Genomic DNA, 15,646 nt, shown 5'->3' with positions numbered 1-15,646 from the left:
AAAGACTACTCTGGATGGACCATTCCAGTAATGATTCAGAGTCCCCTTTCTGTGAAGTATTTATTCACACTTCACCCTGTATGAACTGATTTTGTTGACATGGCAATTCTGTTCTTTGCATGTACTGAAGCCACCTATAGGTGAAGGATTGTATTTACAGATCAAACTGCAACTAAACAAACCTTGTTTGTTGGATGTTGAATGACAGTTTGTCATCTTTACAACATTTGAGGATCATATTTCTCCAACATAACTGTCTTTTGAACATTATACTGAAGTCTCACAGGCTTATTTACATGAAAGACTTGAGTGTTTAAGCATCTTTTCAATGTCTCATTATAATTTGAGAAGGTCACATTTTTACCAGAAAGACAGACTGACCGGACTGCAGAAGTACTGATTCATTGACAAGTTTTGTATTAAGCAGTCTTTACACCAGGCAGTATCTGGGCATAAGATAAATTGTTAGTTTCCAAAAAAGAGAGTTATGTTTTTCTTTAATCTGCTGCAAGATAGCTTCACACACTTTTCTCTTGCAAAAGACTACTTATCTGAAGATGTCAGAAAATCTAGCTTGCACAAAGGTGAATGTAATTAGTACCATTAAACCTCTATCTCAATAGAAACACTGGTTCAGGATCTTAGGAGTTAACAAAAAATACTTTGTCAAATCTCTTGTGCAGATTTCTCTGTACTGCAAGCCAGCATGCTGTTCAACATCACTTGCTATCAGTTTGGAACTGGACAAGAGGGCAGAGATTTGTAGACGCTTGTATAATGCTTGAGTTATGAGTCCCTTACTTTCACAGATCCTAAAATCCCAACTCCCCTTTTTGAAACAATTCTTGAAAGACTGTTTACAAAAAGAACCTTTAATCAATAAAATCCAAATACAGTAAGAATTTATTACATCTAACATCTCTCTTCAATTCTGGCCAGTGGAACCGAAGCCACCTGTACCACGTTCAGTGTCATCCAGAACCTGAAAGAGATTAATAAGGTTAGCTTTTTAAAAACTTATGCTTGTAATATATACTCATTTGTTTCTTGCATACTCTTCATCTTCCCCACAGAAAAATCAGTACATTTTCTTTTATAGAGGAGATCTTTATTGCACAAGCATAAATAAGCTTCAATTTTTCAAGCTAAAATTAAGTTCAGGAGTCAACAGAACACACTTTAAAATATATTTTTACAATATCTTACGTGTCCAAAATAAAGATATGTCAGTCTGCCATGTTTTCAATAGTTTAAAACTGTAAATTGCTCATCTCCAAGAAAATTGCATCTATCTCTTCAGTTTATTTCTTTAAAGTGGTTGTTTCAGGATGGGATTATCAGCCCATTCCTTTTCTTGCATTGACATGGGCAAACTGCATTGGTTGTCATAAATTATAGAACTGTAAGCAGACATGTCTACAAACTGAAATTATTCCAGATTTCTAGTAAACACCAAAGTTTGTTTGTAATTCTTATATTTAAGAATCACTGATTTTCAACTCTTCACATCCCCGACCTCCCTAACAGGCTTGTAAAGACTTAGAATTAAGTGTTAAACTGCAGACATTTTCCTTTTTAATTCAAACAATGATAAAAATTTACATGTTGTTATAGGCAGCAACGGAAGTAAATAACTTTTTGAAAAGCCCAATTGTTCTCTGAATTTTGAGAGATTAAATACAGCTCTTCCATACACTCAGACTAATGCAAGTGTTTCATTCCAGTAACTTACTTGAACTTCCTCCAGCTCAGGATAGAAGATGCGTTCACAGATCAGCTGAGCAATTCTGTCTCCTTTTTTAACTTAAGAGAAGTTAATAGGTTATTTTTTTAAAACAAGCCCAATACAACTTTAACCTCCATATTTAAGACTCCCATAAGACATTGTGGCATTAGCATTAAATTTGAAATTTAAATTATGTAGGCATCTGTAGCAATTTGAGTTCAAATTTCTGAGCATAACCTGCATTTTAAGCAAGACTAAAACTCACTCAACTACCCACTAATCACTAAATTTAGTTTAATAACGCCAGACACAAGTTTTCCAGAAAAATATTTATTAACTTTTTGCAGACTATGCATAAAGTGCTCCCTTTTTGAAATGCAACCCTGGTTTCCTCACCTTTCATTGAATTTCTCTAGATAGATAACAACTGTCCCCAGAATCAAAATATATTCTGATTACATCTAGGAGCACAGGGGAAGTAGAATAGTAAAGTATTGGAGGGGTGGACATCTTTGTGTTTGTGGGGAGGGAAAGGGGAAGGTCTTCATCATTCCTAACTATTGTCCCAGTTGGGTCCATTAAACTGGGACTCCTCTCCTGGTGAACCATAGGGAAATTTGCCCAATGAAACAATTGCCACTGGGCAGAGCTACTAGCTCAGTCCTGGAGCTACAAGTCTTTCCATGCCACCTGATCTATTGAGAGCAGAAGACTTCATGGTTGCCTGTTGCAAGGCATGGATGAGGACTTAGTTGATTTTCCATATGTTTACTGGTCGAGGAGGGAGGCATATTCTTAACCTTGGGTGAACAGTTAAGGATTATTTTTTCCTTAGGGAATACGCAAATATCAAGTTTAGGTGGCTGACTGCAACCTGCAACCTCAAATACAGATTTTCCCCCAATCTAACACTTACCTTCAAAATCTTCCTTGCCGAAATTAAAAAGTACAACACCAACATTTCCTCTGTAATCTTCATCAATGACCCCAGCTGTAATAAAGGGAGTAATTCAGAACTGTATCTACAATTGATGGAGAGATGTTAATATCATGGAAGAAAATAATTCATGAAATACTAAGTTAGATTAGTAGTTTCACTTAATGTGCTGAAATGTATCCATCCATCCTCTAAAGAGAATAGATATTAAAATACTGGAATATCCAAATGCAAGTCTAATTTGCAATGATTACGAACTAAAAAGACCCCATCGCATTTTTCTAGAGTATTATTTCTAAAATTTAACCTGCATATTTCAACAAGCATTTAATACCGCTGTTAAGTTATATGATGGTTTCTTTTGGCTATCCCATATATAAGATTAAACAAATTTAGCTGAGAAAGGGACTGCATCAAATTGGTTGTCTAGAACAATAGATTTCTTCTGGATTTAAAATTGACATTATTGATGGGAAACGTAGTCTGGCTGTCATATATGAAGTTAAAAATATGATTGGCTATCTTATATTCTTAGCCTTACTGAAGTTCTTTTTTAAATAGAGCATCAGCTAATGCGGAGCATTTTCTGAATGGAAGCAATATGGTAGGAGGGTTGAAAGCACATACAGTCCACACAAATAAGCTTCAAAATACTTACTAAAAATCATTAAGGCCCAGATATTTAAAGGTATTTAGGTGTTGCTGCACTCAGCATAGCAGTGCATAACTGATTTAAGAGCCTAAATCCCATCAACTGCCAATGGGTGCGGCAACAGCTAAGTACCTTATCTGACCAAGTATCTGACCTAAGCATCTGAACTATTTAATTAAGACATTTATTGTCAAAGTGTTTCTGTTCAGCTAGAAGTACATTTTTTTCCTGTCCCAGCATGTGAACTAGATATTGCTACTTATTACAAAGACTGAGAATGGAACTTGCTAATTTAGCATAATCAGAGCTAGTTTTACTTTCAAAAGTAATATACAAAATACTCTTTAGTGGTTCAACTTTGCGTATTGATGGATTACTACAGTCCTAGTATTTTTTAAAAGCTCAGTCATCCTCTAAAGTTTTAAGTACAATGGAGATTTAGACAGCCTGCTTAGATATATACATACAAAAATCTAAATTTAGTGCTGCTCTTTGGTTAAAGTTTGTGTCGGAAATCCGTAGAAGAGAAGAATCCTGGCAATTTCAAACATTCTAATTAAAGCATTAACTCCCATACACTTAAATAAATTCTCTTCCCATGTAATGCCGAAGCTATGCTTGCAATGCTGGTTTAGGTCACACTACAGCAGAGTAGTTACTACTAGTTTACTTTCTAAATCGGTCAGTACTGGTATTATTTTCTGGGAAAACAGACAATTCATACAGCTCTGCATACATGACCCTCAGGCCTATTCTAGCAATAAAAAGTGGCACTCTTCTGTATTGTGCATACTGGAGACTAATTAACTCTGTAGTGAAGTTCATGTTATTCTAAGAGTCTGGTTATATAGACAAAACCACTGTGGTTTTTAAAAAAATGGTCTTAATTGTGAATCTGATTATTCTAAAATAAATACCACCAGCCTCTAACAAAAATTGAGTCAAAGTGGGGAAAAAAGTGAAAATAAGATTAATTGGCTATTTAGGAATCTGCAGTAAACTAAAAATAAAGTTACGTTTAGTGACATTCACCTTTTGCTTTACAAAGAAAAGTTGAGAGGGTCAGCAATGCGCCTTAGTGCTCATAAAAATAAACTAGTTAAACTCAGGAATAATGAGTAGGGAGGAAACTAGTGCCACCGCATTAACTAAGATGGCTGGGACCATCAGCTAGACCTCTCTCCCCGTAGCATCCTAACAGGGATGGTGGAACAAAGTCACAATAGTTAAGGGGCAGGTCTCCAGCTAACGTAAGCTGGCATAGCCCCATTGAGTTAAGCCCCTTTAACGGTTTGTAAAGTGAAATGCCAGAGTCATCATTTTACTTTTTACAGTTACTTTACTGTAGGTTAAGTTTTAAATTCAGAGTTGTTATAAATTGTTGTTTTATTTAGTGACAGACTCCAATTTTTGTTGGGAGGAGCAGTGGAGATAGAATGATTAAATAGAGGCACCCATAATTACACATGGGTAAAGACAGGGTTTGAGGGGTAAGAACTATCACAATGTTAGTGTAAGAGCCACCTACAAATCTGCAAAATTTGATGCAGGTATTCGGACTTGGCAGAGCCTAATAAATTGTTTGTGCTGATCCAATTGCAGGACTAGCAAAAGGCTGGTAACAGTAAGTACTCATCTGCTGGTACACACTAGAACATATGGGTCTTGAGAAAGAATTGATGTTCAAGGCCCTGGAGGAGGCAAAGGAAGGCTCTGTATGGATTAGGAAGTCCTTTCCAAATGCAGCAAGCAATGTGGAAGAAGGTACAAAAGCTAGCATGTTGGAGGCTGATTTACACTAGTTGAGGAAGTTCTGGCCTGAAGTCTTTCCTTTACCTTTTACTGGCTGGGCCTTTGAAAGTAGGAAAGCTTCATAATGCTGCTTCAGTAACCCCATCTCAGACTAGTACTGTAGCTTAGTCACTATGACATGCTGAAAATGTTTGCTGTAAAGTTGCCATCCAAATATTTTCCTTAAAGAACAGGCTCCTGCTTTTTCTGATCACCCCCTCAAATGTTGCCATGGAGATTTGGCATTGATGTGCCATCTCCATTTCACCACTTCCCCGAAACAAACAGCACATGTAACACAAAATAGCCTCCGAGTACTGTTTCTTGCTGAGTTAACATTTAACAAACACAGCTTAGGTCTGTTTAATAGATACTCCAACACCTGGCTCCCTAGTACCCAAACTTAAAAACAGGTATCTTGTTCCCAAGTTCTATACACCAATGTGCATGTGCAACTCCAGATGAAGTCCACAGGACTTGAATGCATATTTTAAGTAATGTTCCAAAAACATCAAATTCAGTCACAGCAAGTTTACCTACACAGAAGGTAGTATTAGTAAACTAGTAGAAACCCTTCCTGAAGATGACTAGACTTGCCTTTCATAAAAGGTGTTATGCACCATTTCTCTCAGTCATAATCCACCCCATTTACTGATTCATTAAGTCTTAACATCAAGACCCAGATTATCATATCCACCTATACAGTCAGAATTCCCAGGTTACACAGAAGTGCTGCCTATGAGCATCATCTGCTCCCTTCTCTCAGAAACTTCTCTACAGGATTGTTCGATAAGGGTGAAGCATTGAACCAACCACCCTCCATGACAGTCTGTATAGTCTTATGTGATTTCTACACAGAAGTAGAGTGCTTGCAGCAGAATTAACTGCCACTGGGTCTCTTCAAGCAGCACCAGAGGACTCAGCCAGTGACAGCATGATTCCATGTACTGACTGAGGAAACGGGAAGGAGATCCACCCTATCTGGGGACACCATCACACCAATCCCCCAGGCCCTGAGTTTGGAGGTTTTACTCCCTGTAGTCAGAGCTCTCTTCAAACTCCTACTTAAGGGGAATTTCCTGATTTTTTTTTTTTTTTTTTTTAAATAAGATAGCTTCGCTATTCAGTCCCTCTTGTCTTCTGCGGGTGGGGAAGAGAAAACTATCCTCCCCATGAGTTAAAGGCTACATCTGATAAAAGCCAAGTTAAGAGGGGGAGTTCAGGCACAGAAATCTGTCAAAACCAGTCCTACTAGTAAAAGAATAAACCACTGAAATTATCATTACACTAGATAGAACCAGTTTCATGATTTACCACCACCTCCTAGGGTGAAATTATGAACTAGACAGAGGTTATAATGATTCTGTAGCCTGATAGGATATCTTTTTTTAATAGAGCCAAGAATCAAACTCAGGCTATGCAGTGTGTGTGAAAAGTTCTCTTTTTCAGGATGGAATAGAGAAAGATGACTTCTGCCCTGAAAGCATACATGCTATAGGCTGGATCTGCCCTTGGAACCTAAATCTAAGATGTGATAAGCAAAATGATTTTGGAATATGCTGCAGCTAACCTAGTGCTGTGCAGAATGAAGTGGCAAAAATGCTGTCAAAGCTATGCTAGTTTCAAGCTCCATTAGAAACACAGCAGGGTAAGGGTTTGCCAAATAGAAAAAGGGTTGGTAAGGAAAGAATTTAAGGAGTATTCCAATAGTGGGGGTTTTTTTTTTTTTTTTTTAAAGTGCACCACTGAGACTGACCTCCATTTGGTGTTCAAACTACATTGTCCGTATCACAAAATGTAAAGTACTTGGGGCAGGAACCTAAAACATCCTCTGTTCTGTATAAGAGGCACTCCATTTAAGTAATTGGTATGGATTAACAGGAGGTAGCAGGGCAGAAGTTTGCTCTGCTTAAGGTTAACATAACAGACCTCTTGGGATTCTATTATTCAAAAACATCAAGTTACAACAGTTATACACTCTCTTGAACACTAGGACACTTTTCTGCATGATCTACTTTGGGTGGAAAGCATCTAAATCATTACTGGAAAAATCATGCATTGGAACTGGCACAGTGAAATACTGACTTCATGCAAAAGCCCTTACTCTGTCGAGACTCTGGCATGTCACTTGTTGGAAAACCATCCACGCCTAGCAGATGTGGATTCTGAACAGAATCCTGCATGCTCAGTTTTTTCCCCAGGCCCCTTATTTACAGCTTGGGACCGCTGACAATACATTTGTATTGAAATAAAACATTTCTCTGCTATGTCAAGTGTGCTTATGCGAGACACTGAGATCCAAGAAAACATCTGTCTTATTTTTCATAAGAGGCACCCTATCAACTGTCATGATTATTTTCACTTATGTTGAACTGTCACCTTTTTCGAATGCTGAACACAAAAGTTAAACATAAGATTACAGTTAAAGCACTCAATTCAGAAAATACCAAAGTTACTCTACCCCCACTCTTACCCCTGTGTATATGCACTGATAGAAAAGAATTGTGATCATGTAATAAGACTACAACCTTAGATGCATAGATCTTATTCTACAATACACTATGTATACCAGATACTCCAGGAAAATATTTCAGTCACATCTTGTCCCGGTTCCTTTTGTTCGATCAGACACATATAAAGAGAAGAGAGCTGTCCTGAGGTCAACATAGGATTCCCCAGAAGGAAAATCCCCTATGACATTAGGCTGGCATAGTGAATATATCAGGGGTAGAGCCAGCCCTGAATAAGTTCCAGTGATCCTCAGCTGGTTTACAGGGTCTGTAAGATGTTCTAAGTTATACTGGGAGTGGTTTCAGCTTTGGCTCCAGGATCAGGGGAGGGAAACAAATGGCTTAGATCCATCTTCCCCACCTTCATGGGTCCTGTGCTGGCTGAAGGATCTGGATCTTCATATATAATGACTTGTATTGAGTGTGATTGATGGGAAGGTGGACCAGCTGGAGCTTCCCTATAACCTACTTATTTTACGTATCCTATCTACTGCTATAAGGGAGCTTGTCTGGCAAGTATCTGTAATTACAACTGATATAGATTCAGAGGAAAGTATCACATAGCCTCACTATTATTCAAAACCACTCTGATTTTACTAGATTTATACAAAGGTTGAATAATGAGCGGAGTCTAAAATTTAAGTTACCATTCTTTTTCCAAACCATTTTTTCCTAGAATAATAAAGCAGAAATCTTATCTTTCAAATTTGCCTCTGGGATTCCTTATCATTATTTCCCACCAAGTTTTGATTAATAAGATGTAAAACCATAGTATCCTTTACTACGTCAAAGCTAAGTCATCTTAATTAGCCATTTTCTGATTGTGAAGAACTAGATATGGAAATATATATAAAATTTTCCTTTGCTTATACTGTTAATACTCAGAAATAATGATTTCTTATACCCATTAAAAATTATATGCCAACAACCTTTAAATATTAATTTTTTTGTAAGGGTGAAAATGGGCAAAGAAAAAGATTAATAGTCAAATGGAGGAAACTGGCTGTAGAAATGAGTTACTCTTGAAGCCAATATTTTGGTTCTTATAATTAATACTAAGTAGCCGCTAAATAACATGTTTAAGACTATTTCCAAGGCATAAAAAGAAGACATGGAGTACAAAGAACAGCAATAAAAGGATGACTAACAGAAGCAAGGACAGTCACAATTAAGTCTGAAATTCTGGGATGATGTTTATAGCTTTGTGTTAAAGTTCAGGGCAGAAAAATAAATAGATAGGGAAGAATGAAACAATTAGTTTTAATCCAAGAAAACAGAAACAATAGGGGATTCAGATCTAACAGGAAAAGTAGTCAATAGTTAGCTGAGTGTGCAAAACAACAAGCCCTTTTAGAAAGTTTGAGTCTTACTGAACAAGACAGAAAAATACAAGAACAACAAGGAAAAAAATCATCCCTAGTACTTACCTACAGTTTACAGTAAACCCCAGAACTGCAAGAGGTTATGAAAAGGTCTAAAGTCAACCCTACTGTAAATGAGTTCATGGCAGAGTTGAATTTGGCCCCAATGCTTTATCTAAACTTGAGAGATACAGAGGAACATATGTTGTACTTAGTTCAATTATCATCATCATTTGGCTGATGAATGTTTGTTAAACAGGCATTTGGCCCATTAAGCACTGGCTACATCAGGCATTACTTCAGAGAGAATGTTATTTGGTTACTATTTTCTGTATCTGAAAAAAAATCAATATGCAGATTAGAAAAGAATTATGGCTTTACTGGAGCCCAAAAATGTGACCTAAACTTTCTTCTTACCAGTCCAAATCAATCTGAAAGACTGGTAAGAAAATGAAAACCTTAATTAAACACGATTCAGTTCAAAATAGAGTTTGGTAACTTAGATACTGGTATATGATTCAAAATCTTAAATCACAGTTTCCATTTATTTTAACGAAGCCCATAAAAGTAATGTTATTAATGAAGCTGAGTTGTCACTTTATAGTTTTAGTATCTACATTTCACTTTGAGACATAGAATAAAGATTTACAGACTGTGAAAGAAACAAACATCTTACCACCAACATCTATGAAGTGTTTTGCAGCTAATCCAGAACGTGGGGCTAGAAAATGAAAAACATTTTTCAAAGTTTAAGAAACCTTCTGAAAATGAATTTTAGTATGTATTCTATGCACGATAGAATCAGTAAGTCCCACCACCAAAAACTCTGACCTAGCTCCTACAAAATGTACAGCAAGTGTCATTACATGGCTGCAATAAGTGACAATATCAACTTGTCACAGGCTACAGTAAGATTGCAGGTTAAGTGAATTGGGTGTATGATTATTTAGAGTAGCTGAAATGCATTGTTTTACCTTGAAACAGCACTAAAAGAAAGGTTGTTCAGACTGTGGCCATTTATATTACTCCTTGGCCCTTCTTCACGTTACCGTTGAAACACCTGTTCCATAGTAATCACCACAAAGAATTCAGGTATAGTGCAATGCACTCTATTTACACAAAACAACAATACACCTAGCTCACTTAAAACTGCAATTCTGGTGTAGCCTGCAACCTATTAACAGATTTTAAATGACAGTTGCTAATGCAAGTTAATTGTTGCTAAGGCTTTACTTCAAGCTGCTTTACTATGGGGATTACATGTTACCTTACTAGCTTTATCTATTTCCAAAAAGATTTTAAATTGGCTGAAGATGAGAGAAATGTACAATCTCCTTTTTTGGAGAATTTTAGTAGTAAACAGTGATGGAAACACTGTCATTTTCTTAATTTGGGATGGTTGCTGGTCCTTTATTATTTCATTGAATATTTGAATACACTACATTTAGAACCCAGGACAGGCTTCCCCCTTTACCACTTGTAAATTTAAGTACACATAATAATTACAAAGAATGAGAAGTAGTAGCACAAGCCTAAGAAGTACCTCAATTCTTACCTGGAGGAACCACCACTAAAGAATATAGTTGAGACTACAGCCATTTTATCCTTGGCCTTTCTTGAGATTACCAAGAAGAGGAAACTAGTGCCAATTGTAGAAGTTGTTTTTGTGATAAGACAATCATTATTGAAGTACTTATAACCCTCCACAACGTAGTATCAAAGCACCTCAAGTATTTAAAAACAGATACAGCCTTTTCCACCCAGCCTGTGGAAGAAATGGCTTGATTAGTTTATATGAGTTTTCTATGTCTAGAACTTGGTGGGGAATCTAAATCAGGGAGCTTTTCATTTAGTTCTGAAAGAGACCATGTTCCAATAGGAACTTGACTAAAATACCATTTAAGTTTTCATAAGCCGGCCAACAGCAATCTGAGTTATTTCCACTAGGGCAGGGGTCTCAAACTCAATTTACCTTAGGGCCAGTGCCAGTCCTCAAATCCTCCTAGCAGGCCAATAATGTCACTGAAGATGGTGTTCAGAAAAGAAAACGTTTATATTGTATTTTTTACTTCAAATTTCTTAGAAATAATAAAACCGTCATACAACTTTATACAATTCTTCACCTGCCAGAGAGTTTAGTGTTTGCCAGACACCTGGCAACATTTCAGTTCTGTCAGTTTATTGATGTCTAGCCTCAGTGACTGAGCAGTTGAAACCTTCAGGCTTGCAGCAAGGTGTGCATCAGATAGTTGTGTTCGGTATTTTGACTTGTTTATATTCAGTGTGGGAAAAAAGTGATGCTGCCTCCACGGCTGCCTCTGCCCGACAACTAATGATGCTGCCTCTGCCCCGCAACTAATGATGCTGCCTCCATGGCTGACTCCACCCGGCAACTAGTGATGGTATCTCTGTCCCTCTCCCCCAGCCAATGGGAGCTGCAGGGGCAGCACCTGTAGACATTGCCGGTAGCGCAGAGGTGGGCAAACTACGCCTTGCGGGCCACATCCGGCCCGCGGGATCGTTCTGCCCGGCTCCTGAGCTCCCGGCCAGGGAGACTACTCCGCGGCCCCTCCCCTTCAGCCATGCAGCCGCGCAGGCAGCGCTCTGACCTGCCGCTCCTGCCGGGCTGCGCAGCTTGTGCCCGCCCACCTCCCAGGCTTTCCAATAAGCCAGTCCTGCCACTCTGAGCGGCATGGTAAGGGGGCGGGGAGTTGGATAAGGGGCAGTAGGTCCTGGGGGTAGTCAGGGAACAGGGGTTGGATAGGGGACGGTTAGGGACAGGGAGCAGTTGGAGGTGGTGGAGGTTGGGGGGGCAGTTAGGGGACAGGGGGTTGGATAGGCATGGGAGTGCCTGGGGGCCTGTCAGTGGGCGGGGGTGTGGATGGGGTTCGGGGCAGTCAGGGTGGTTGGATAGGGGGTGGGGCCCAGGGGGTGGTTAGGGGACAGGGAGCAGTTGGATGGGGTGGAGGTTCGGGGGGGGGGGCGCGCATCAGGGGACAGGGAATGGGGTTGTTGGATAGGCATGGGAGTGCCTGGGGGCCTGTCAGTGGGCGGGGGTGTGGATAGGGTTCGGGGCAGTCAGGGGACGGGGAGGTGGGGGGTTGGATAGGGGGCGGGGCTCAGGGGGTGGTTAGGGGACAGGGAGCAGTTGGATGGAGTGGAGGTTCGGGGGGGGGGGGGTGTCAGGGGACAGGGAATGGGGTTGTGGGATAGGCATAGGAGTCCTGGGGGGGCCTGTCAGTGGGTGGGGCTGTGGATAGGGTTCAGGGCAGTCAGGTGATGCGGGGGGACGGGGGGGGGTTGGATAGGGGGCGGGGTCCCAGGGGGTGGTCCCAGGACAAGGAGCGGGGGGGATTGGATGGGTTGGGGGCTATGAGGGCAGGCAGTCAGGGGGCAGGAAGTGGGAGGATAGGGGGTGGGGGCCAGGCTGTTTGGGGCATCACAGACTTCTCTACCTGGCTCTCCATACCATTTTGCAACCCCGATGTGGCCCTCGGGCCAAAAAGCTTGCCCACCCCTGCGGTAGCGTGTCTGCATGCGTCTCTCCTCCGCGAGCCGCAGTGGGGAGGTTCTCGGGCCGCAGACGTTGAGACCCCGTGCACTAGGGTGTGCTAATTAAGTTGTACTCTACTTTGATAAGAATATTGGGGGAAAAAACCTTAAGAGATTTAAAATATTTTAACCAGATCAGCTGCTTTGTCCTACAGCTACTACACATCACTATGCAGTAGAAAAATCCAAAAATTTTCATATATGTAGGTTCTATAATACTTCAAACAAGTTATACACATTTTTATTAGCAAAGTATTTTACATAGTTTATTATGAGTCATCCATCAAATCTTCAAATATTTTCACCAAAAGATGTGGTAATAGGTAAGCACCATGTTACCTAATTGGAGTACCAGATTAAAGATAATTTAAATTAAGTCACAATCAATGGGCTGTAGTTAAAAAGGAGTCCAGTAAGGTGCAGTCTATAAAGAGGAATTACACCATTTAACCACATTCACTTCTCCAAAGATTTTACTTTAATGGGTACAACCCTCCTGTGCAGTCACTCAAACTAGCTTAAGAGCATCCTTGCAAAGGAATGGCACCCATTTAACTAAATCAATATAGAAACAGACTTGGCTAAATGGTACAATTTCTGCATGTAGACTAAGCCTCAGGGCAAGTGAACCTGTTTCAATGAAGTATCAGGAGGTAGCTGTGTTAATCTGTATCCACAAAAACAACAAGGAGTCCGGTAGCACCTTAAAGACTAATAGATTTATTTGGGCATAAGCTTTCGTGGGTAAAAAACCCCCACTTCTTCAGATGCATGTTGTTTTTGTTTCAATGAAGCTTTTCTACAGTCTGCTAACTTACCTACTCTTCCATAACATCCAGAAGGGAGGGAGATCTGAATGTCAGTTTTCACTATGGCCTTTTCCATAGCAGGAATCACATAGTGATAGGCACTAAATAAAACAAACATGTCAACAATTACTTTAAATGTTTTGGGTACTTTCTTCTTTGTAATAGAATGACTAAATAGAGGCACCCATAATTACACATGGTAAAGACAGGGTTTGAGGGGTAAGAACTATCACAATGTCAGTGTAAGAGCCACCTACAAATCTGCAAAATTTGATGCAGATATTTGGACTTGGCAGAGCCTAATACATTGTTTGTGCTGATCCAGTTGCAAGACTAGCAAAAAGCTGGTAACAGTAATTACAGTGACCTCATCTGCTGGTACATGCTAGGACATGTGGGTCTTGAGAAAGAATTGATGTTCAAGGCCTCGGAGGAGGCAAAGGAAGGCTCTGTAAGCATTAGGAAGTCCTTTCCAAATGCAGCAAGCAGTGTGGAAGAAGGTACAAAAGCTAGCATGTTGGAGACAAAGCAATGGTAAGGTGAGCAAAGGGTTAGGGCAAGAGGAAGCCCGTAGGAAGCCAATGAAAGGATTCAAAATGCAGCGTGACCTAGCCAAAGAGGAAGATGCAGGCTGCTGCACGCTGGGTGCACTGGAGGAGAGTAGAAAGGGGAAAAGAGAGGGACCAACGTGGAGGGGCTGGAGAAGTGATGAGAGTGGGACCAACGTGGAGGGGCTGGAGAAGTGATGAGAGTGGGGCCGCCCTCGCGGGCAAACCCCTGCAGACACACTTATTGCGACGTGAGGGGCTCGTTTCCCTGTCGCTGCAGCCAGCGTGTCTACACAGAGCACAGCGCTGGGTTAGCTCACCCGGCTGGTGTCTCGCGCCACGCTCCTAGGCCAACGAGCCCTACAACGGAGGGAGGCCGCAGACCCCAGCGCCGCTGAGCAGGGGCTCTGCGGGCCCGCGACAGGGGAAGCGGGAGATGGGGGCGAGCTCCGCAGGGCGCATGGCAGCCACTCACCCTCTACCCAGGAGAGGCTGCTCCGCTCACCGGGCGCGCCCTCGGGGCTGTTGAGTCCTAGCCGGGGGGCCTACGGGGGCTGATCCCCGGGGCAGCAAGGGCGGCGGGCTCTCGGGCAGGGCTCGGAGCGGGCCGCCCCTCACCTGTATAGGTCGTAGCCAGCTGCGCGGGCCGAGCCCCGGGACGGGGCGGACGCGTTCTCGGAGAGCTTGGCGAAGCGGAGCCGCAGGTCAGGCTCCGAGGCCTTGAGCCTCTTGCTGGGGGACACGGCGGGGTCTGCTCCGGAGCACGGCATGGGGAGAGCGGGTGATGGAGACAGAGTTGAGCGAAGGGGAAGCGCTGGCGTTTCCCGCCCGCGCCATCCGAACCGTTACCACGCCCCGGCCCGGCCCATGAGGCGGAGTCAGGTCCGTCCCCAGCACAGAATGGGCTCTCCCGGCCCCACCCCTTGAGCCGGCGCGCCCCGCCCCTACCCAGGAGAGGAGCCCTCTGGGGCCGGGCTCGTCGCCCGGCTCTCGGGATTGCTGCTGGGCTCCCAGTCAGGGACCTCGTCGCCTCTCTCATGGGCTGTGGCCAGGCCGGAAGCTCCACAGGGACACCCCGCCAGCCGCGCGTCCTGCAGCACCGGAGCCCTGCTATTCTCCCGCCCCTGTACAACGTGCCATCTTCTTCCCCTCCCCAACCACCACCCGGGCCTGCAGCACCGGAGCCCTGCCATCTTCCCACCACCCTGCCGCCGCCCCCCATAACCACCGCCCGGCCCTGTAGCACGGGAGTCCTGCAACGCAGCCCTGCCATTTTCTCCCCACCGCCGTGCAAAACCTCTACCCCGCCCCTCAGAGCCTGCCGCACTGGAACCTGCAACTCCCCCGGCCCGGCAGCATCGGCGCCCTGCAACCCCCGCCTTGGTCCTGCAAAACCAGGCTGCAACTCGCTTCCGCACCCCGGGCCGTACTGCCCCTCTCCGGATTGTGCTGCGGCGCCAGGGTTAATATCTCCGCAGCCCCTCGCTCCCCTCCCCTTACTGTGTCTGCGGAGGAGCTGCCCGAGGAGGCGCTTGGCCAGCATGGCGCCTGCTGCAGCTCGGGTGAGGGGGGAACTAGCTGCTTAACAGCCGCAAAGGCCGGGCTGTCTTGTGCCTGGCTGTAGGCCTCGCTTGGCGCACGCAGCCGCCCCCGGTAATCACCGGCCAGTGCAGTGATTGCAGGCGCTGCCTGCAAAGGGACCGCTTTGTACCCACCCCAAAGGCATCACCTCGGCTGTGGTCTCCGCTCATGAGCTGGAG

At 42.9% G+C, this 15,646-nt stretch overlaps 1 protein-coding gene across 2 annotated transcripts; it reads right to left on the bottom strand.

Annotated features, from left to right (window-relative positions):
• Nucleotides 1-867: 867 nt before the first annotated feature.
• Nucleotides 868-15,429, bottom strand: DUT (deoxyuridine triphosphatase). Of its 2 annotated transcripts, XM_065412363.1 has the most exons (7): nt 15,171-15,429; nt 14,505-14,637; nt 13,348-13,439; nt 9,654-9,698; nt 2,643-2,717; nt 1,733-1,803; nt 868-982 (listed from the first exon to the last, which is right to left on the bottom strand). In XM_065412363.1, the coding sequence occupies exons 1-7, from the start codon at nt 15,427-15,429 to the stop codon at nt 926-928; spliced, it is 732 nt and encodes a 243-aa protein (XP_065268435.1). In that variant the 3' UTR covers nt 868-925. The 2 variants fall into 2 exon arrangements, with proteins under 2 accessions (XP_065268435.1, XP_065268436.1); XM_065412364.1 differs by lacking the exon at nt 15,171-15,429 and having other exon boundaries at nt 14,505-14,688.
• Nucleotides 15,430-15,646: the final 217 nt, after the last annotated feature.

Source organism: Emys orbicularis, chromosome 10 (genome assembly GCF_028017835.1).
Source record: "Emys orbicularis isolate rEmyOrb1 chromosome 10, rEmyOrb1.hap1, whole genome shotgun sequence".
NCBI classification, from domain to species: Eukaryota; Metazoa; Chordata; order Testudines; family Emydidae; genus Emys; species Emys orbicularis.
This window is presented reverse-complemented; position numbering and strand designations above follow the sequence as displayed.

Excerpts from the sequence above, each read along its gene's own strand:
- DUT (XM_065412363.1), bottom strand. The coding sequence starts at position 15,429 with ATGCTGGCCAAGCGCCTCCTCGGGCAGCTCCTCCGCAGACACAGTAAG. Across the intron at positions 13,440-14,504 it reads GCTGGCTACGACCTATACAG|TGCCTATCACTATGTGATTC; the intron begins GTGAGGGGCGGC and ends TGTTTTATTTAG. Across the intron at positions 2,718-9,653 it reads ACACTTCATAGATGTTGGTG|CTGGGGTCATTGATGAAGAT; the intron begins GTAAGATGTTTG and ends CCTTTATTACAG.